Here is a 22,439-nt window from a genome sequence, read left to right on the forward strand (position 1 = left end):
TCTGCATTGCCTTACAAAACCATAGCAAGATGGGCGAAAGCATTCAATGAAGGACGGCAAAACGTGGCAGACTTGCTGCGGCCAGGTCGTCCAAGTGTCAGCGATGCAGACGCGCAAGCTGTTGCCGCACTAACGGACAGTATCGCCGCCAAATGATTCGACAGCTGGCCGGACAAACAGGATTCGCGCATACAACTGTGCTGCACATTCTGAAGGAACGCCTGTCCATGAAAAAAATTGCTTCACAATGGGTTCACATCAATTGACGGAAATGCAGAAATGGCTACGATACGATGCTGCCCAAACCCACCTGGAGCGCTATGAGCGAGAAGGAGATGCTTTTTTACGCCATATCATTACGCTGGATGAGACTTGGGCCCAATCGTACCAGCCAGAACTGAAACACCAATCAAACGAATGGCATCATCACGGGTCACCACGACGTTCAAAATTTCGTCAGAACCCCAGCAATGTGAAAGTTATGGTGATTCTCGTGTACAACTGCCATGGTGTCATCCTAACGCATACTGTTCCCCTACAGCAGACCGTCACTGCGCAGTATTACTGCTCATTTTTGGAGCACAATCTCCGACCAGCTTTGAGAAAAAAAATGGCGACACTTTCTGCAGAATGCTCCTCTCATTTTGCATGACAAAGCTCAGCCGCATGCAGCGCAAGCTGTTCAAGCGATGGGGCTGGGAAGTGCCTTACCATCCACCATACTCCCCAGATCTAAGCCCTTGTGACTATGACTTAATTCTTAAGATGAAAGAACCACTTCGTGGCACTAGCTTCCAAACTGTTCCTGAGATTCTTGCGGCAGTAGACCGGTCCATTCAAATTATCAACAAAACAGGTCCTGCTACAGGTATTCTGCGACTTCCACATCGTTGGAAACGGGTTGTACATAATGCTGGCAACTATATTGAAGGACTGTAAAACATGAATCACTTTTGTATTCCTTGTAAATAAATAGCTGCCACTATTAAAGTTCCAACCCTCGTACAATTGGGATTTTTTTCTTTGAGCAAAAACTTGGATTAAACTTAGATTCCAATCATAATAATTAAGATGTTAAAACATTGCGGTACATATGCTATTTGACAGGTTGGTCACAGACATAAATTTATTGTTTATTTCCAAGAAAAAAACATTAATTGCTTATTTCCAAGAAAAAAAATATTAAAAGAGTTTCATAATAAATTCACCACATGATGCAATATTTTGGAAAGATATTCATTTGTATTTACTCAGTAGCATGAAATGCAAAGACTATTTTGCATGGAGATGATTTATTTTCTATATTCCAAAGTATGTTTAAAATTATATTTAATATACAAAATGTTGACAAAAGATTAAATAATATGCATTTCTTAAATAATGACAGTAAGATTATGCTTCATTCTGCAAAAGAGGAAAATCCCTATTTTGGTTTAACTAATTATTTATTGCTAAATTATTTGATAAAATTATGTTAAAAATCATGAATAAAATAAAAATTAATGAATTTTTTAATCTAAATAATGTGTACAATTCAATAAAATTACATACCTCATATATTACCTTAATTACTTAAAATTATGTTTAATTATATTGCTTTATATATATATATAAAGCATATGTTTAAACATAATTTTAAGTAATTAAGGTAATATATGAGGTATGTAATTTTATATATATATATATATACTATATGTAATTATAATTAAAGGGAAATACTGCTATTAAAATTCTATTATTTAGAATTAAGAGAATTACAATTTGAAGTTTATATTCCAATTTACAAATTCTAAATCACTGCACCCTCGGCGCAAGATTCTTAATAGTCTTTCCTTACATTTATTTATTTAATATATATACGTACACTGATGAGCCAAAAACATTATGACCAACCTCACATTTTTCAATTACCTCATCTGGATGGCATGGGGAGCATGATTCTTGCCCTTAATTTTGCGAGTGATGGGAAGGGCTGCTAATCTAAACAAATTTGATAATGGGCAGATCATTATAGCCTGAAGACACGGAACAAGTATCTTTGAAACTGCATAACTGATCACAATTTGCCGTTGTTAAGTATTTATGCAAAGTGGATAAATGATGGTGAAACCAGCAGCAGATGTTAAGGTGTTGGATGTTGATGCATTATCAAAGAAAGAAGGACCTCAGTCACTGTCCTGCTTGGTACAGCAAAATCAGCACCAGAGAGTGGCTCAGCTGACACCTCAATACTATGCATATCGAAGGTGCAAGTGTTTCAGAATACACAGTTCATCAGACGCTGTTGGATATGGGACTGCACAGCAGACCTCCCACTCATGTGCCTCTGCTGACCAAGCATCATTGTTAACTGTGCCTACAGTGGGTTCAGGAACATCAATGACTACAGTGGACTACAATAAGTGGAAGACCAGTCGCCCGGCTGGATGAATCAGGATTTTTCATTCATCACTTTGATGGTCATGTCACAGTATGCCATCTTATAGGCAAACAGTTGCTTCCCCTTGTACAGCAGGTCATACACAAGGTGGTGATGGTATTATGATTTGTTGAATAATCTTATGGGTGCCTCTGGGACCCTTAGTTGGGGTAGAACAGATCATGAAAGCTGTGCACTATCTGAACATTACTGTGGATCAGTTGCAGCCTTACATGGAACCTCTCTTCCAACTGGAAATGGAATCTTCCAGCAGGACAGTGTCCCATGTCACAAGACTCGAATTGTGTTAGAGTGGTTCAAGGAGCATAACGACTAATTCCAATTAATGTCCTGACCATAAAACTCCCCAGATCTTCATCCAACAGAGCACATTTGAGATGTCATCTTGGAGCTCAAACACAACCATTTCAGAATATCCTGACTTTGTATGACTACTGCTTAAACATTTGGTACAATCTGTCTCCAGTCACCTATGAAGAACTAGTAGCATGAATGCCAAGGTTAGTTGCAGCTGTTTAGCAGGCCAAATATCACACAGAGCATTATTGAGTAGGTGATCATAATGTTTTGGCTTTTCAGAGTATATATACGTGGGTGCCTGATAATATTTTTATTTAATAGTATATATAAAAGCTTGTCATATGCAATAAAGACTATTTACAAAATAAGATAAAAATTTAAATTTCAAGATTCATCTCTTAATTATTACAACAAACATTTAATAAACATTATATATTTAAAAATGTTACAACAAAAAGATTCAGAAGCAACTCACATTTAATTTCAACATTCTTAATTGGAAGACTATCATTTTGAACATCGGAAATATCTTTCACTTTAGGTTCTGGACCGATTTCAATCTTTGGTTCGGGGTCAGGTTCAGGCATAAGCTCAGAATCAGCTTGACTGACAACAGTCTCATAATTTTTTGGATGTTCATCAACTGACCTATTAAAGTCATGTAAATTTTGTTAAAGAAATTCAGGCAACCATTTTTTATTTAAATTTTAACTGCAAAATTAAAATCTTTATGTTAAAAACCGTACATAAAATATGTATCTCTCTATTTTTGGCACATTATACAATTAAATCAATTAATTTGAAGCTTAACAACTGTCAAAAAATTATGTTGGATAAACATATAATTCAGGTCACAGTTTTAAATAATATTTTTAAATTTTAACCTGGAACATGTATTTTCAATATTGTTTGGCTTTTCAGAATATATATACGTGGGTACCTGATAATAATTTTAACACTGACAACTTTTGATACAGCTACTTGCCATACATGAAACTAATGTGATTTACACTTTATTTGCAAATACTGGAAAAGGGGTGAACTACGTAAACTATGTTAAACACCCACAGTATAAAAGTTAAATTTAAAAAATAAATAAATAAATAAATAAAGCTAAGTATGGATGTTTTATTTTTATGAGAAATTAACAAATAGGAAATAAAAAAATTAAAATATCAATAAATATTTTTGAACCTATTATGCTAACTACCTCTAAAAGGAATCAGAATTTCTAATAACATAATTAAATAATGGAGTGGACATCAGTGATGTAGTTTGACCACCTCAGCTGCGAACATGAATGCAAACACACATGTGCCACTCAGACTGAACTATTCTCAAAATAGGATGGATGGACATGAATCATGTCATACGGATTTTTTCCCCTCTTTATTTTCCCCGTATTCAAAGTGCACAAACATGAGACAACAAAAAATTACTTTTAATTAATTTAAATCAATATGCTGCTCATCATTCATATAATTAACTGTTTTATTACATTGTTTTTATTTTTGTGCATTTATTTATTTATTTATAAATTTATAAAAATACAAGCACTTTCCAAATTAGTTTTTCCAAATTATTTTACAATAAAACTTAAGTAAATTTTTTATACTATAATTGCAATTATAATTATTCAATTATTATATTATCATTACAATGAATTCTAATAGTTTAATTATCATTATAATTAATTATAATACTTATATGTTAATAAATAATTATTATATAATTACATTATAATTGATAAGTTAGCTAAGTTTTCCATTCTCAGCTTCTGCTTCATAAGTGTAATCACATTATGCTGCAATTTCTTAGCACCACTATTAATGCCTTGTTTTTACCAAATTAATCTATTTTAACAATAAAAACAAGCTATCCTCAATACTTGCACAATAGCGGGAAATATCACGTTAAAATCAACTACGATCTAGGGAAATCCCACTCAAATGGGGTGGAAAACGTGATCGGGGCCCACCAGCAGCCGAGTGGTAAAATTGTTGAACACTGGTAGGGTTCGGTCCGAAGTTTGAATCCCACAAATGGGCTGATTGCATGGACATTTTCGTAGTTTTCCCATGTGTAAAGAGTATGCAAACCAGTTTCCCTTAGAAAGTCCCCCACGAAGGTATCCCTCCCCTTAGGCAGATAGACTACGAGTGCTTTGCCATAGTCAAATAAATAAAAACAAAACCTATTGACCAGCTAAAGAATATAGTTCCCCGATTTTTAGTGACCTTAAGTCATGAAATATGCATTGTTTATATAAAATTCATAAATTATAAAAAAAAGTTTCAACATTCTTTCTGGGGCTGCAAACTAATGTGAATCTTATCATTTAGCTGTGCAAATATAGTATATACATAGAATCCAAAGGCAAGGAATCATGGACCTTACAAGAAATAGACTACAAGAGCCTTATAAAAAATGTTCTCTCTTGTTTCACACATTACTGGCCATCCCACTGACCACATCCGGACGAGTAGGGAAGACTTTCAGAAACTTAACAATGGTTGGCTATTGCAGCATGTATAAATTGTCAAGAAAAAGCCGGTGGTATTCCCTCATTTTGCAAGTAAGAATTTTCAGATATTTTTATTTTAAAACTGAGATTGACTTTAAAAAACTTAATATGCTTATAAAGCATAATTAACATTCTAAATAATTATAAAGCTGTTGCATGCTTTCAGATCTGTATATTTTTAGCTTTTCCTATGCAAGGAAATTTGTAGCTACTTTTAGAAAATAACATTTAAAATCTGAATTAAAAAATTCAAACAAACAATTTTCTCTTACAATTTTTATGCTTTTTATTGGTGTAAATAATAAAAAAATATTAAAAAATGCCTAAAAATGAATTTTTGAAAGTTTTGATTAAAATTTTTAATTGCTTTGCCGCTTTTTTAAAATTATAGGTGAATATTATAGCATAATATTCTGCAAAGGAGTTTTATTTCAATTATATTTCATCATACATCACAGTGATAAACGTGTTTAACTCTTTAATAAATTATACATCTATTCTAATATTAAGAACTGTACTTAACTGTAATAATTAATTGTGCTAGTATTTTATAGTGATTATTTTTTTAAGTTTATTTCTAGTTCTGCATAAAGTTTTTAACATTCGGCAAAGATGTTTTTAAAAGGGAACCATAAGATTTGGATACTCTGGCATCATCTGATGAACACGTTTCACTTTGATATTTATTCAGGTTCCACTTTGATATTTATTCAACAGCTCCAAAATTATGAGAATGTGAAGGATTAGGTCTCGGTGGAAGAGTGGTGATAAATTTGCTCATGTTGTTGAAACTCCCACCAATCATGCTATTTACTTTGATAACTTTTTTACATCATTTAATCTTCTCTGTCATCTAAAAAATAAAGGTTTTAGTGTTACAGGAACAATTAGAAAAAAATGCATACAAATGTGCTCACTAGAAACAGTAAAATGTGCCTGTAAGAAAGACGGGTTATTACACACACTGACCAATGAATTAGAAACCCAACACCTATATTTTATTGGACCACCTTTTGCATGGATAACTACTCTGATTTGTTTGGGCATCGAGTCAACATGCTTCTGTAGTGCATTTACGTCCAGAGAATACCATGCATTGGTTATGCAGCTTTTTAGATCTCGTAAATTAGATGGAAGAAGAGAGTGCTGTCAGATGCGTCTTTCCACCATATCCCATACATTTTCTATGGGGTTAAGATCCAGGTTATGCGGTGGCCAAGTGTTGGAAGTCAGACTGATGTTCAGCGAACCATGGATGAAGTATCAGTCACCATCAGGGTAAAAATGCAACATTGCAGAGTGCACTTGATCTGCCAGTACATGTAGGTATATCGTGGCTGTTTATTTACCCTAGAGGAACACCAGGTCTTCACTTCCATGTTAAGAGAATATGCCCCATATCATGATACTCCCACCAGACCCTTCCACAGTGCAAGTAAGGCAAGATGGTTTCATGGCATTCTCGCCAAGTTCAGCGTGTTCCATCAGTGCAAAATAATGTGTAGCAAGATTCATTCGACTACATTACCTGTTTCCAATCCTCAGATGTCCAGTGTCTTCTTTTCCAACATCACTGTAAACAAATTCTTGCATATCGGTCAGAAATGAGTGGTTTTTCTCACAGGTGCCCTACTATGCATTCCTATTATCTGAGCATGGTTTGAGCTGAAATTTGTTGGGAAGAGCCTTCGTTAGTGATCTGCGCCAATTAAAGCACAGTAGAGTCCCTGTTCTGCCGTACAATTCATCAGAGACGCTGTCGATCCCTCTCTTGGAAAATTGTGCTCGAACACCGCAGTTACATCTTCTAGAGAAGGACAGTGGGTTTTGATTCCAACTTTTCAAAACCTTTGATATAGCTGCTTTTAAGAACCCAATAAGATTTGCTGTCTTCAAAATCGAGGCCCCCTGCTAAACCCTTTATCAAATGGCAAAAGATCTGTTGTTTTTCTCATTTTACTTCATTCATTGTGAAAAGCACTCTTACACCTTACTTACTTATAAAAGCGCTCTAACCATGTGTAACTCAAGTCACATAAAATTTGCATATTTCATCTCTAGCATGCATTCAAATGAAAATCTCAAAGGTTTCTAATTCATTGATCATTATGATATCCAGTATGAAGAGAAAAACAAAATCATTTTTATCCGATAATTCGGTTGTAAGTGTTGGTTCAAGATTTGGGAGAATCCAGTGCATAAAAAGTGTTTCTGTTATTCAAGAACACAAAGGAAAACAGTTTTTGTATCTCAGCCTCATCTTATTCAGCAATACAAAGCCAAAATAGAAGTCAATTTATGCAACAATTTAGTAGCTAATTACAGAATAAGAGTTCATGGCAAAAAATGGTGGTGGTCAATATTTACTAATTACATTGACATATCTCAGACAAATGCATAGAAAATGCTATCATGACTGGAAATAAAAAGTCTCTTTTAGATTTCAGATGCGAGATTGCACTATTCCTTTTACAAAATCCTATTGAGAGTACAGAATTAGCCAGAAATAGATCAGCAACAGGAAGACCTCATAAATTCAGCATTCAAAAGCTACTGCATGGAGATGGTAGATATTTTATCGTAAAGTCTAAGGATAATAGAAGATGTAAAGAATTGTTGTTCAATCGTTGTAAAGAATGCTATAGCCCTACTGTTTATAGATGTAAAGTACATAATGTAGCTTTACATCATGATTGTAATGAAGATTTTCATGCTTGAATCTTTCAACTGAAAATAATCTGTATTTGTAGAAGATATACAATGCAAATTTTAATATTAAATTAATTACAAGTAAAGTGATTTGTATATTTATAAAACGTTATACAGCTAAAAAATAATTCAGTGCTCAACTCGAAGAAAACTTCACACAAGTAAAATTATATTCACTAAATATCCATATTCTTATTCTGCTGACATTTCACGAGTGCAACACTTGATTTTCCCCCAGAATCATAAAAAGAGCTTTTTTTTCAAGTGTAAATTTATGTTATAAATACTTAATTTAACACTGACTATTATTTGTATAAGAAAAAAAAAATCATTCCTTGGAGTTATGGTTAACAGCTAGGTTTAGCTAGAGAACAAATACAGTTCATCCTATGTTCTATTGCCAGTGACTGAGCAGGCTTATTTCAAAGCACTTTCATTGTTTCTCTCCAAGTTTAACAAAAATATATGCCCTTAGAATGTTCTATGTAAATATATTATTTTTCTTATTCATATAGCTAGTTGCGTGTTTAGTCAAAATTAATTAGCCAATGAACATTTCAATAAGATTTCTTTATCAGTAACAGAAAGAAAAATTTAAAAAAAATATATTTCCAATTCTCAAACAAAAAAGGCATTTGATCTGGCTTGAAAATATTACAGCCTTTCATACTCAGTAATTTAAAATATTACTAAGTTTACCCTGTTATAATAATGAAGTTTTCTATAAGATAATGACACACAGTTTTATTTCTCAAAAATAATTCAATTTTTTCTTCAATACTAAATTTTGTTAGCATATACATTTCTTTGCACACATACATAAACAATTTCACAAAACATATCACAAACAAAAACTTTGCACACATATCAGAAACAATTTCAACAGCTTATTTTTTACACATTGTATAAAAAAAAAATGCTTACACTTTTTCAACTGAATGTGAACTACACGATCTATCATGGTTGAATCTCCTTTTAATTCTAACAATAGGTATCTGAGGATTAGCTTTTTCAGGAGGAATTACAGCCTCAATCATACTTTTTGTAGACTTTGATCTGCTCCTAGATATTAAATAAGCCAATTAGTACAAGGTAAAAAATTAATCAAGATAATTTAAAAGTAAACAGCAAAGGGATTTATTTAAAAATAGCTTTGCTACAAAAAGAAATTGAATTCAAAGAAATTTTTTGCTCTGCATATACTTATATTTAATTGAATATACATAATTATACTTAATATGAATCTGTATATACTTGTATTTAATTATATAAACAAAAAAATTATATATATATGTAATGGGATGGGGAAGAATAGGAAGAGTAATCTTCACCACCATGCTACTTAGGAAATAAAATAGGCAGTTATGCTAATAAAAGCCATAAAAAAAGCAAAAATCTCATCTCAGTCTCTAAAAGTCAGATTAAAAACAAAATTTAAAAATCAGATTAATTAAAATTATAAAACACCATGTTTACCATTCTGGCAGAGAAGAAAAATCTAAAGAATTAATTTTAAAGGAAAATGGCAAAATAATTTCAAATTTGAATAAATAATGCAGATGAAATTAATTGATAAATTATTGTAATTAACTGCAATACAACCAATTAACAATTGAAAAGAAGCTTAATTATTAATCTTAAATACTGAAAATTTTACTTTTGAATTCCAAATGCTCTTGGCAGAAGTTTATTCTTTCTACACTTTTTCCCTTTTTTAATTAGTTTTTTTATTAATATGCTTTCTAAACTAATTCTTTCATTACATATGGTGATTAATATGATCCTTACTTTAAATTTATTTTGTTACTTAATCCGTGTTAAACTAGTGTGTCATTCAGAGCTCTACTTAATGATTTAGTCTTGCTTTGTCACCTATTTCATGAATAGTAGTATTCATCTTTAGCTAAAGAGAGCTTATTCTTTTTGCTCTACTTCAGCTATTACCCATAAAAAATAGTATACATCTGAAACTGAAATAAAGTTTGAAGTTTCCTCTTCCATCTGGCCTGCTTATTAAAGATATTAAAAATCAAAGCTGGTAACAATACTATAGAATATCAGAAACATTTTATTTTATAACATTCATGATATGAAATAAGCTATTGGTGCAAAATGCAGTTAAGAAGTATGGATAAAATAATTCCCTCCCCCCCCCACTGATAAGGAACAAACTTCTAGGATATCAATACTTAACTACAAGATTTTATGTATCATTAATTGACAATAACAACATACTCTTGTGTTTCCGAGCTTTATTTGTGGCAGAATTTTATAAGGGTAACAGTATGCCTCTAGTTTCTGATTTTTATCTGTAACAAACAGGATGTTATCGTGGGATGCTACAAATAGGATGCAAAATGAAAACGCATTATATATTTATGCTGATAAGCATTTCCATAATTTTGATAATAACTATTTTGATGTTTTTAATTCAGAATACAGGCATATATAATTTATTGAAACACTAAACCTGCAATAAATACAATTATTAATTTGCCGAGATAGGTCTATTAAAACATATTTGATCAAAATACCAATTTAGCTCTAATTATTTTTAATCTAAAATTAGACAAATATGAATGAGTTGCAATACAAATTTCTGATAGAAAAATAATGCTAAATTCAGACTTAACAAACAATAATTACTGCACATGAAACAAGGTTTCTAAATGAAACTTATGATCAGACTAGTAATATATTTTACTGAGAACACAAACTAATCATTAATACAAAATATTTTGACAAACACTTTTTTTTTTTTAAATTCAAATCTAAAGTACACTTTATTCAGTCATTGTATGTTTATATCACTACTTGCCATAAAGTTTTACAACCATTTCATCTAACTTTTAATAATTTGGAAAAGAGGGTGAAGCATATATTCAGGGGAGAAAAGGTACTAAATAACACCCTTCTGCTTTTAAAAGCTAATCTATGATCAAAGTGTCAAAAGCCACATAATATAAAGGCTTTCTTTAAAAAAATATTTCATGAATGGCTGATCAAACTTCACTTTGAGAAACTAGTAAAATAAGTTTCACAGCACCTATTTAGTCATTTATAAAAAACACAACACTTTTATTTATATGCAAGTTTATAAGGAAAAATTGTCAATGAGAGAAATGTATTTCACAGCTATAGAAGTGAAACGGAAAAAAAAAAAAAACCTTCCATTCTTCAATGATTAAAGTAACCTAGGATATCCTTAATCCTTAATTTTGGTAATGTGGAAAGCTGAAAAACAATCTTTCAAGAGATATTTAGTAGTGTAATTTTTAATACACTGTACTGGATAAGGTGTTTTCAAATCTTTAAAGTATTCTGTGTTATATATTAAATCCTGCTTTACTGAAAATTAATAGTAATAAACTGAACATAAAGCAAGGCTAGCCTTTTGCTGACAGAGAATAGCTTTCGCCCTTCCAGTGGAAGAAATTGTCTATAACCATATAAAGTAGCAGAAAATGACAGGATTTGCCACAAACTAATAAACAAATTTAAAAATCTTTGTGTATTCACTGACAATAGTTAAATTAAAATTAGAGCAAATTCAAATACCATTTTCAATTTGGCAACGTAGATAAATTAATTGGTATATATAAAGAGAGAGGAAAAGAGATAAAAGTAAGAAAATTACAACCAATTTTACACAAAGACCTAAAAGAAGTAAAATTTAATACCAATAAGTTTCATAAAACCACATAAATATTCAAAATAAGAATTAAAGAAATGCAAAACTAAAAAATAAGAAATACAAAAACCAGAAAAATTGATATTTTTTCTTACACAGCAGCCACTTCAGCATCATAGTTGGTACAATTTGCACCAACAGCCCCACTAAAGCTGAAGTGCTGACAGTAAACCTCTACAAGAGCATTACTATTAGCACGCATAACAGAACTATCAGTGTAATCATGCAACCAGTGCATTGTTGGAAATTTTTCTCCAAGAGTGACCAAAGCAGCTATCCTCAATTCTGTCTCAGTGTAGGACTTTTTATTGTCTAAATCAGGGATGGGCAAACTTTTCCGGTCGCAGGGGGGGGGGAAACCTTTGGTGGGACAAGAAAAATATTTCTAAAATTCTAAAAATAATTACAAGTATTGCAATTTAAATATGTTAATGAGATGAATGAAATTGTGATTTCATTTTTAAAAGTTCCTTACTGAGATTCAAGTTAAATGTACTTATTCTAAGGAACAGGGTTAAACGCTCATCTGTCAGTCTATTTCTGAAATAATTCTTTCCTGAAAGAATTATTTCAGAAGTAGACAAAGTTCAGAAGACAAAGTTTCAGAAGTAGTTCATAGTTGAAATACTTGTTCACATATATAATATGAAGCAAACATAGTACTGATTTTCTGGGCGTGATATATTAAATTTGGGAAACTTACTTTCAATAATGATTTATAAAACTCTAACTTTGGCATATTTAGAAATTATTGCTTGAGATGAACGTTAGATTGCAACTCAATTAATTCAAGATGCAAATCTGAACACACTGCTTCACAATTTACGTTAAAAGGCATGGTAAAATTATCCAATTCTGTTTGAATGGCACTGAAACCTTGAGATCTGGATACTGTTTATCTTCTTCAAAAAATTTTGTTGGCCTGATATTTTTTACAAAGACTTTCTGCATTTTGTTTCCTTTCAAATTCGGTCATTGCTTCGTAATTGGAATTCTTATGCTTAGATGTGAAATGACAGGAAATGTTATATTCTTTGAAGACTTCTACAGCTTCACTCACGCTGGTTTATCTTTTACAACTGTAAAAAAATATTTCCAGGTCCATTCATCATTAAAAGTACGGCACTCTGAATCAACTTTGCATTGAAATATTTTACGAATAACCCAAACAAGCACTAACTACGCTATACTTTTAATTAATTTCACCACTACTCACAATGATGCTAATGTCCGCAATCTTTCTATACACAATCAATAAAATCAGAACTCGCGCCAAAAGAAAAAGCCACTGGCTGGAGCTTAAAATGCGCAGTCTGCCACATGTGAGGTCTAATTCATCTACATTAGATTCCCATATGTCTGCTTCCGAGAAAGCGATAACGCTTTTTGGTGCCAATCTACAGCTATAACTAACAAAGAACTTCCCGCTTTTAACACTTTACCAAATGAAAGCTGTCTGTGCTTGCTATTTCGTTCAATTTATGTTTTGTAGAACAAAAATATAGAAAGTAAAAATATCATCAGTCCTTTGAAAAAAAGGAAGTAAAAAAATAATATTTAAACAAAGTAGAAAAGGAGATGGATATATAATATATAAATACATATTTTTGGACCGGCAAATTAAAATTCTATCCGCGGGCCGGATAGAACCTTATGGCGGGCGAGTTTGCCCATCTCTGGTCTAAATTATAATTTGCAGAGTTCAAATGTCTTAAATAAACACCTCTCAGAAACACTCAGAGGGGGGGGGGAGTTGCCTAATTGTGTTGTCCCGTCTCTGCAGCCTTCTACATTTTTTAGTGACAAACATATTTGGTGCTAGTAAACTAGAACAATGCAAATAAAATTTGATTAATTTTAAATAAATTTATTAATGTGTAATAAATTTTATATAAATAAATAAAAATGTTGGCTTACAAATTAAGGAGTATTTTAAAAAAGAAACAAATCTATAAAATAATCTAATACTAATATGTGTTAACAGTGAACAGAATTTAGTGGTTACTAATCAAGCAAATATTTAAAGCTGCCATTCAATGTAATATAATAAACTATTCAGTAAACATAAATAAAACTACTGCAGTAAAGGGGGGGAAGAGGCCTAATTTTTTTTTTTACATTAAAAGTGGCTTAATTCTCAACCTAATAATTCCTCTGTATACAATACCAATTCATTTTTCCACTTAGCTAAGTAATACGATATTTCAATTTACTCTGACTTCATACACACACAAACACACCTTAAACAAAATATTATTTCAATAAAAATAAACAAAACTTATAACTTGTATGTAACAAATCAATACATACTATAATAAACTTTGACTTTGGAAATCATTTATGAGCTCACTGGTGACTATTTATTCGCCAAACTAAGATATGAAAGTCATCAACCATTTTCAAAATGGCAGCACACTAAGAATTCCATGTAAGTGCAATCGATCAACAAAAGTGAAAAAGCAAGAAACATCAATAATAAAACACTTACATTTTTCAAGAAATCCATTTTGTGCTTTGTCCCCATGTGCATGGCGATCTGTTTTCGCTTTAAAAAAATCAGATAATTGTACAAACATACACTACGGAGTTCTATATCCGGTTCTACTGGGGCAACTGACAAAATTCAATTTGTGTTTTTCATGTTTCGAAACCACGACTCACGATATAAATTGGATTTTTATATAGCATTGCTCTTAATACAGTCAAAAACCTTCAATCCGGACTCGTCGGGACTTCTGCGATTCCGGATTATAGATCATCAGTTTAAATCTGGTAAAATGGCATGCAGAAATTATAAAATTAAAAATATGAAACCGTAATTAATGAAATAAAGAGCAGTTATGATCTAATAGGTATGCACATTTAACCCCCCCCGGAATTTTTATGAAATGACATGCTATTTTTTCCCATATTTTGATTCTATGATTCAAATTATGCCAAACTGCCATGTTCTGTAAAAATCGCACGAGTAGTTTTTAAAAAATTATATCTCAAAATTTTAGCTCCTGAATGTTATCTGAATTTGATATACATTTATTAATCTCTTTTTTTTTTATTAAACTTGATTCCTTCTTTCAGAATTCAAAATGCAGTCTTAAATAAAATTTGCCCATTTTTTTGTTATTATTTTTTAAATTTATATTTTTAAATAATATTTTATAAATTTTTTGTAAAAAAAATGTTTATAACCTATAAATTTTTTACCCTCATCTTAAAGTAGATGTATTTCTAAGCATATCTGCCAAAAATTATAGTTTTTATTCAAAATTTCCTAAGATATACATAAATTTACATTTTGGCGTGTTTTGAAGTCTGGCCTATTCGTATAACACCAAATGTGGTTTACATAGTGTGTTAAAACTTTAAAAACATGAACGATGACCATTTTTCCATTCGTATGCAATGAAAAAAGGGAAAGTATAATGGGTATTAACATGCTATAAATTAAGGAGTTCTCCAAGTGAAGTATTCTTGGCACAAACTGAAAAAAATGCGCTAAGATAAATTTTTTAATTTCTCTTTAAATTTCGCACCAAATTTTACAAAATTTAATAATTGGGCATAATTTGAGTCATAGAATCAAAATAAGGAAAAATTTGGCATATCATTTCAGAAAAAGTCCAATTTTGTGTCAAAACACCTATATAAGAACAATGCTATATATAAGTCAAACATATATCCTAAGTCGCGCTTTCGAGACATGAAAAACGAAATTTGAATTTCGGCAATCAACTGCATTTCATTGTTAGAAGCCTTTTCAATACAAAGATCATACAATTCATCCAATTAGCAATGTCCCATGTTAATACCCATATGACCCAGGTAACTGACAGTTACTTGAGAAGGCCATTTCTGTCTCATGCATCCCGAAGATGTGGCCTTTCTCAAATGCACTAATTACAGGTTCAACCCCCACATAAATTGTAAAAGCGTTTCAGGCCTTAAAATGCAGTTTGATTTAATACGAGATGTCATCCCAAATACAGGATGTGAATATTTCAGTAATAACAAAATGCTCCTCTACTCTGTCATCAGTTTTAACATTGCAAACATTTACTCAGAATGCATATAATTAACACTTTAATAATCTGCATTCTGAGTAACGCAAACACTGAACAGTAAATTTTCTTCTTAATGAACTACATTTTTAAGATGACTCAACCTCCCTCCTGAAAAAGTGTAATTTCTTTCCTATTAATAAAATCAATGTATCCTCTTGCCTAAATATATATGTAGCTTAAATTCCCTCCTTTTCTGTAAAGCAGAGAGTTCCAAATGGTAGTTACAAATAAATGAATATAGAGTATAATGAGAAAACTGAAAGATGGTATCCCTGAGTTTGCAAAAGCTTTTATCTTTGCAAATTGCAAAAGAGTTCATCTTCTGCAATTTATTTTAAAAGCAAACATAATTAATTCATAATCTGAAATTTTTTTGTCTAATATTCGATTATCTTTCTCTACTCCAATTTACTATGCAGCATTTAGGTTATGTACAAAGATTAAATAACCCTCAAAGACAACTCAAAAATGGCTGCAAGAAAACAGAAAAATGTATGGACACAGATGGTACTTTGCTATTAAATAACCAACAATAATAAATAAAAACAGCAAACTGAAATTAATTTTCATTATTTACCAAAGGAAATGAGCATATAAAATAAAAGAGCTAATACTACATAATTACCTGGAATGTTTTGATTTTTTCTTCTCTGGTTCTTCTGTACATTCAGAAGGTCTTTTTTTATCAGTATTCTGCTTACTGTCCATACTGCTGCAGCTGTTGTTCAGATCATTGTTAATAAAACTTTCATACATGCTACTGAAGGTGGGAGCAGAACTTGATGCTGTAACATCTTGTAAGTCTTTAGAATCTGACAGATTCTTTTTTTCCTGATCTACAGGAGGGCTGTCTTTTAACTTTTTTTTGTATTTATCACCACCAAAAACAGGACTTCCAGATGTTGTGACAGTTGCTTCTTTAAAATTTGCAGTAGTAAATTTACTACCCAAACTGCTATTACTATTATTATGATTAGAATCACTTTTCTTATTTTTCACTTCGGAAGTCTTGTTTTCAGTACTGTTTACATGATTACCATTACTTAAACTACAGTTACTAATTGTACTTGCACTGCTATCACTGTTAAATCCTTGCTCAGAATTATTACACTGCAAGTTCGGAGTCACACTTTCACTACTGTTTACCACAGAATTGCTGTTATTATAAGCTACTTGCTTTACTTTTTTATCATTTCTACCACGAGTCTTTTCTTTAAGATGAACTGCAGATGGCTTCTCTGGACTAGGTTCTGGTGTTGCATTGTCTGCTGGGATTGGTTTAAATGCAGGTATAGTTTTAATATGACTATCTTTTTTCTGCAATGAAAAAAAAAAAAAAAAAAAAAAAAAACAATATATGCATTTTGAGTTTTTTTTTTAACTCAAAATTTTTTTAAACTCAAAACTATAGTTGGTTTCATAAAATTTCTGTAAACAAATCTCAGACTGCAATGCTTAAGAAGACTTTCACACAACACTAGTACACATTTTGCCTCTCTGGAAAGAACTGAACAACAATCAAAAAGTAAAATCTGTATACTCAATATTTTGATAAAAAGTATAAATTTCAATAATAATAGTCTATTAAGCCAGTAACAAATAAAAAATGGACACTTAACTATATATATATATATTTTGCATTTATGGAATATTTTATGATGAACAACAATATCCAAATAACCTGTATATCAAAATATTACTTTGGTTTAAAAACAACACCCATATTTGCTTTCCAATCATATCTTATCATAACTACACAGTTAGTAGTTTCTTCCTGTCATATGTGTAATATAAATGAACTATAAAAATAATAACACATTTCTCTATAATAATTCAAACTAACAAAAAAAAAAAAAAAATTCTGCCTTATGATAATATATATAAACAAGGAAAAATAATTAAATGAAAATAAAGTAACTGATACTTTTGCTTCCTTCATTATTTAAAACTCACGTTTTTCAGAAAAGTAACTGATACTTTTGTTTCCTTCACATTATTCACATAACAGACTTCAGTCATTTATCATCACTGCACATGTCTAACACAGACATTTATATGATAATGTGATAAATTACTTGAATTACGTATTTAACAATTAGCCGCATACCAGATTTTTAAACTATTTTTCTCTTATACAGAAATAAGTAAGAATATATTGCATATATTTAAAAGTATTTATTACTATACACTATTTGTACAGTTACAAAAAGAGTGCTACATATTTTGATGCAGCTTTTTCCCAGCAGAATTTGTCTATGGAATTAAAAGGTAGCATAAAGATAATTTTAAACTGGGGGAAATGTCTACATATAATAAAACAAAGAGTCTGTGTGTGTGTGTCTTTCGTTCACGCTGCGCGTAAGCTAATAGACCCACGGCTACGAAATTTGGTACATAGGTGCATCTAGACAAGAGCCAGTGCACATCGAAGCGAATTTTTTGAAACTCGAAATAATTTTTTTTTTTTTTTTTTAAATTTGTTTCGTGACAAAATTGCATCATTTTGAGACAATATAAATAAGAAATAGGCTATAGGAAAGCGAGATTTTACTCTACACACTCCATTTTCACATCATCATGAAACGTAGGCACTTAGCTATTTTACGAACTTAAAATAAATTTCGTGTTTAAATAAATCGATTAAATACGAATTTATTTAACAAAGGGAGCTTAACACCTTTTCAATGGGATTTTTTCTAAAAAAGTTTATTTTTAAAAATGTAGTTTATTTTTCTTTGATTTTTGGACACGTTAAACTTTCCTCCTTGCGACTGCTTTTACAAAAAGAATTTTGGAAAAATGATAATATTTTGTATTTTTAAAGAATTTTTAAATGAAGCTTCTGAGTATACTTCTCACATCTTTAAAAATGTGATTTTGGCAACAATTTTCCTGTCTTGTTGCTGATAGATTTTTGATGAAATCGCATCATTTTGAATAGTTTCATTCTTTTAGAAATATGGGTTTGGTAACAATTTTTCATCGTATTTCTTATGTCACTGTTTTTAAGAGATTGGCATATTTCATTGCCATTTTTTTCTATATATAATACATTTTTATTGATGTTTTTTATAAAGTTGTTCTGCAGAGTAAAATTCTGCGCGGAATTTTTTGTTTTTTCAGTTTCTTTCATGCTATTTTTTTGCTTATTTCACTGTTTGTAAGATATTAAAAAGTTTTGCATGATTTTTTTTCTTCAACAGAAAGTTGGTTAATTTTTTTTATTAGGATAATTAATATTTGTATTAAGTGATATAGCTTATTTCACTGTAATTTTTGGTGCTACTTTGGTAGACGGTTGCACGGATTTTGGCAATTTTTCTTTTGGCGAGTAATACGACTTATGGTAAACCCATTGCTGGATAAGATTTTTATGGTAACCGATACTTTGTTGTCATTTTATTTAAAAAATAATGCGTTTTATTATTCATAAATTCCATGTTTTCAATATTATTTATCGCTTCTAAATATTAAAAATCAACTTAATTTTGCATTTTTATTTGAAATAAAAATTTTGTTGTTTATAATATTTTATATAATTTTATGTTGTGGATGATGCAATCAATGACGTCACCTTACTTAAAACGTAATTGGTTTTATTAATATCTATAAATTTAATATTTTAAACATTATTTATGGCTGTTAAATATTAAAATACAATTTAATTTTACATTTGTTTTAAAATGATTTTATTATGAACTATTTATTATGGTTAATTTATTTATTAGGATAATTAATATTTGTATTAAGGGATATTGCTTATTTCATTGTAATTTTGTTATACGTAACAACTTTTTTTTATGAAGTTGTTCTGCAGAGTAAAATTCTATGCAGTTTTTAAACGTTGGTGTTAACGTTTGGTGTTCCCTTCAGCAATTTTTCCGGTACATTTAAAAGCCAGACAAGGGCTGGCAGCGAAGCTGCTAGTATATATATATATATATCCTTAAAAGAGCATAAATGACAAAATATTTTTGAAAGTATTAAAAGTTTTAGGCAAAAAATGGAAAAAAATGCATTTATATAAACTTAATTTTTCTTGACCATTAATAAGTAACAACATTAAGTGGGCTTTACAGAATTGCATTTTGGTAACTTATCATATTTCAAAAATTTAAAGAAGTCTTTAAAAAAAAAGATGGGGAATGAAAGGGGAGGAAAAGAACAGCATGTTTGATATGGAATCTAATCTATTTGTGCTTTTCTATTTCATTTAAGATAATTTTTCCTAAAATCTGAAATTAAAAAGGGGTGAATATGAAAGCAGAGAAGAAAAATGGGCTTTAACTGATGATATGCAAAAGACCAAGAAAGAGACAATATTCAAGATGTCTGCACAAAAATAATGCAAAAAGACTAAAAATCAAATAACTTCTAGAAAGTAGTTGCCAAGAACTTCATATTTAAAGTTACCCAAATAATGGGCAAAGTTGATGTCAGTGATACTAGCCAAGAATTTGTTTAGCTTGTGGATATAATCTTTCATACTACCAATTTTTAAGGACAAACAAATAGATGTACACACAGAACTTATTTCTTTCAAATTTCCTTTCGAAATCTAGCAGACTAGAGAATCTCCATAAATTACTTTCTAAACTAAACAGAAATCCTCAATATATATTCTCTTTATGATGAAAGTTAAAATGAAATACAGTCAAAAGTCGTTAATTCGGACACCCATAATCCAGAATGATCTATAATCCGGACCTCAAAGCTACAAACTGCGTCGCGTTCACGCATGCGCACAGGCGTTTACGAGAGCGCATAAGACCCTTACAGCTGCAAATATGTTTGTGCGCATGCGCGTTTAATGTGTAACGGAGTTATACGCTAAGCTAAAGTTATCTAATTCAGTTAATGTTGCAGATTGTGTTGTTCCTTAATCTTCGAATTGGATCCGGCTTATTATTTTTTGCAGACTGTTAGAGCAATTTTATAAAAGTAAGCTCGAACTTTCGATTATGTCAAATAGAATTTCCGATATATATTTACTACAAAGCGAAAGTATGTTTTAAAATCCGAAATCTGTTTATCAATTTCACGCTGCGGATTGGAAGTTGATCTGTCAGCACTATCCTTATCTTCAGAGCAGATGTTTTTATTTTATTTGATTTATAATTCCGTACTAAGTGTAGTATTTCATCTTGATATACTCCGTCTTTGATATGATTTAAATCAAGTTCCTCGTCATTATAATTCGCTTCCGATAGTGAAGAAAGTGACCCAGAGGTTATTGAAAACGAAAACATTTCGATTGACAAATTAGTCGGTATTCTCAACACAGCAATTATAGGACTTGAACAGCGGAACTTTGTAACTAAACAAGAAATTATGTCTGTTTAATAGAATTAAAGAGAAAGCATTATCACATGAAAGGAAGCAACTTACATTGAAGGAAATGTTTAATAAAGTAAACAAATAAATATTAAGCTTTTTCTTTTTGTAAATTTTGATACCCTTTAGATCATAATTGTTCTTTATTTCATAAATTATGGTTTCATATTTTTAATTTTGTAATTTCTGCATGCCATCTTACCAGATTTAAATTGATGATCTATAATCCGGAAAAATCGATAATCCGGAATTGGCGAAGTCCCGACGAGTCCGGATTAACGACTTTTGACTGTATACTGTAGCTTAAATTGCTACTTATATGGAATTTGTCAGAAAAATGTATACAAACTTCTTTGAACGAAAGAATTTTCTTTATTGTGTGTTAATACCAGACTTAATTATAGGTAAATAAATACCACAGGTTAAGTTAAGTTAAATACAATCTTCTTGCATCTGCACCTGTAAGTGCTGATTATTAGCAGCCAGATATATCGCACAATGGCAAGCTATTCCTTGAACAACACTGATTAATGTGTCTGTAAGGTTTGCTGCACATGTCGTAATTATTTCTTTATGAAGGATTTCCAACATAAACTGTTTTCTGTGCCACAAGACATCTTTCAAGGTCCCGCAAGGCTATTTTAATTCACTATCATACATCACATGCTGCAGTCATGAGAATAATGACAGGTGTTGAGCAAACATCATGGAGTAAAGATAATTCAGAAACTATCATGCAGATAAATAATAAATGGTTTTTGCATGATGATTTTGAAAAGTGCATAAACATTTTTCTGACAGATCCTGTATATTAAGAGGTACTTTAGCCAAATTTAACGAATCTCACCAGAGTTGATCTTCTTTCACTAAATAACTTGCTAATGTTTATATTCACATTGTTACAGCCCTACATAGATTAACAATGTTCAGACTTACCACTAATATTTGCTCATGTTTTTAAACTATGTACACATCACTTGCTCAGTGTTTCTATAGTATTTACAGCATATTCTTAATGCATACTTGCATTTAGTTTTCATGGTACATCTTGTACAATTATAGGTTTCTGAAATTCACCTACTAATGAAATCATTAACTTTTTCCAAAATCACGTTACCAAACATTTAATAATCTGCTAGATCATATATCAAGAAAAATAGCATTTCACGAAAATAGAATATAGATAAATGTTTACAAACTGTGACAATGAGTTTGGAAATTTGTTCAAACACATGACATTTATGACAGCTGCACATTTCATTATTTCTGCTGTAAGAAGCTTATATCAATTAAATTCAAAGAAGAAAAATTACATATATAATAGACTGGAAAAATATCTAAAGTAAAAAATGGATATTTCAGAGGGAAGCAGAAAAGGGG

The 22,439-nt window shown here is 30.8% G+C and overlaps 1 protein-coding gene across 2 annotated transcripts in view; it reads right to left on the reverse strand.

Annotated features, from left to right (window-relative positions):
• The window catches only part of LOC118191768 (uncharacterized), a 148,849-nt gene that overhangs the window by 44,321 nt on the left and 82,089 nt on the right, over positions 1-22,439 (reverse strand). For both annotated transcript variants that reach the window (XM_085823706.1, XM_035362616.2), the window contains exons 7-9: positions 16,351-17,042; positions 8,898-9,035; positions 3,216-3,388 (exon numbers count right to left, since the gene is read on the reverse strand). In XM_085823706.1, the coding sequence (XP_085679832.1) occupies positions 3,216-3,388; positions 8,898-9,035; positions 16,351-17,042 (1,003 nt within the window). The remainder of the gene's footprint in view (positions 1-3,215; positions 3,389-8,897; positions 9,036-16,350; positions 17,043-22,439) is intronic.

The sequence above is a fragment of the Stegodyphus dumicola genome, chromosome 9, assembly GCF_044657685.1.
Source record: "Stegodyphus dumicola isolate Sdum_Otavi_A_Nest chromosome 9, ASM4465768v1".
NCBI classification, from domain to species: Eukaryota; Metazoa; Arthropoda; class Arachnida; order Araneae; family Eresidae; genus Stegodyphus; species Stegodyphus dumicola.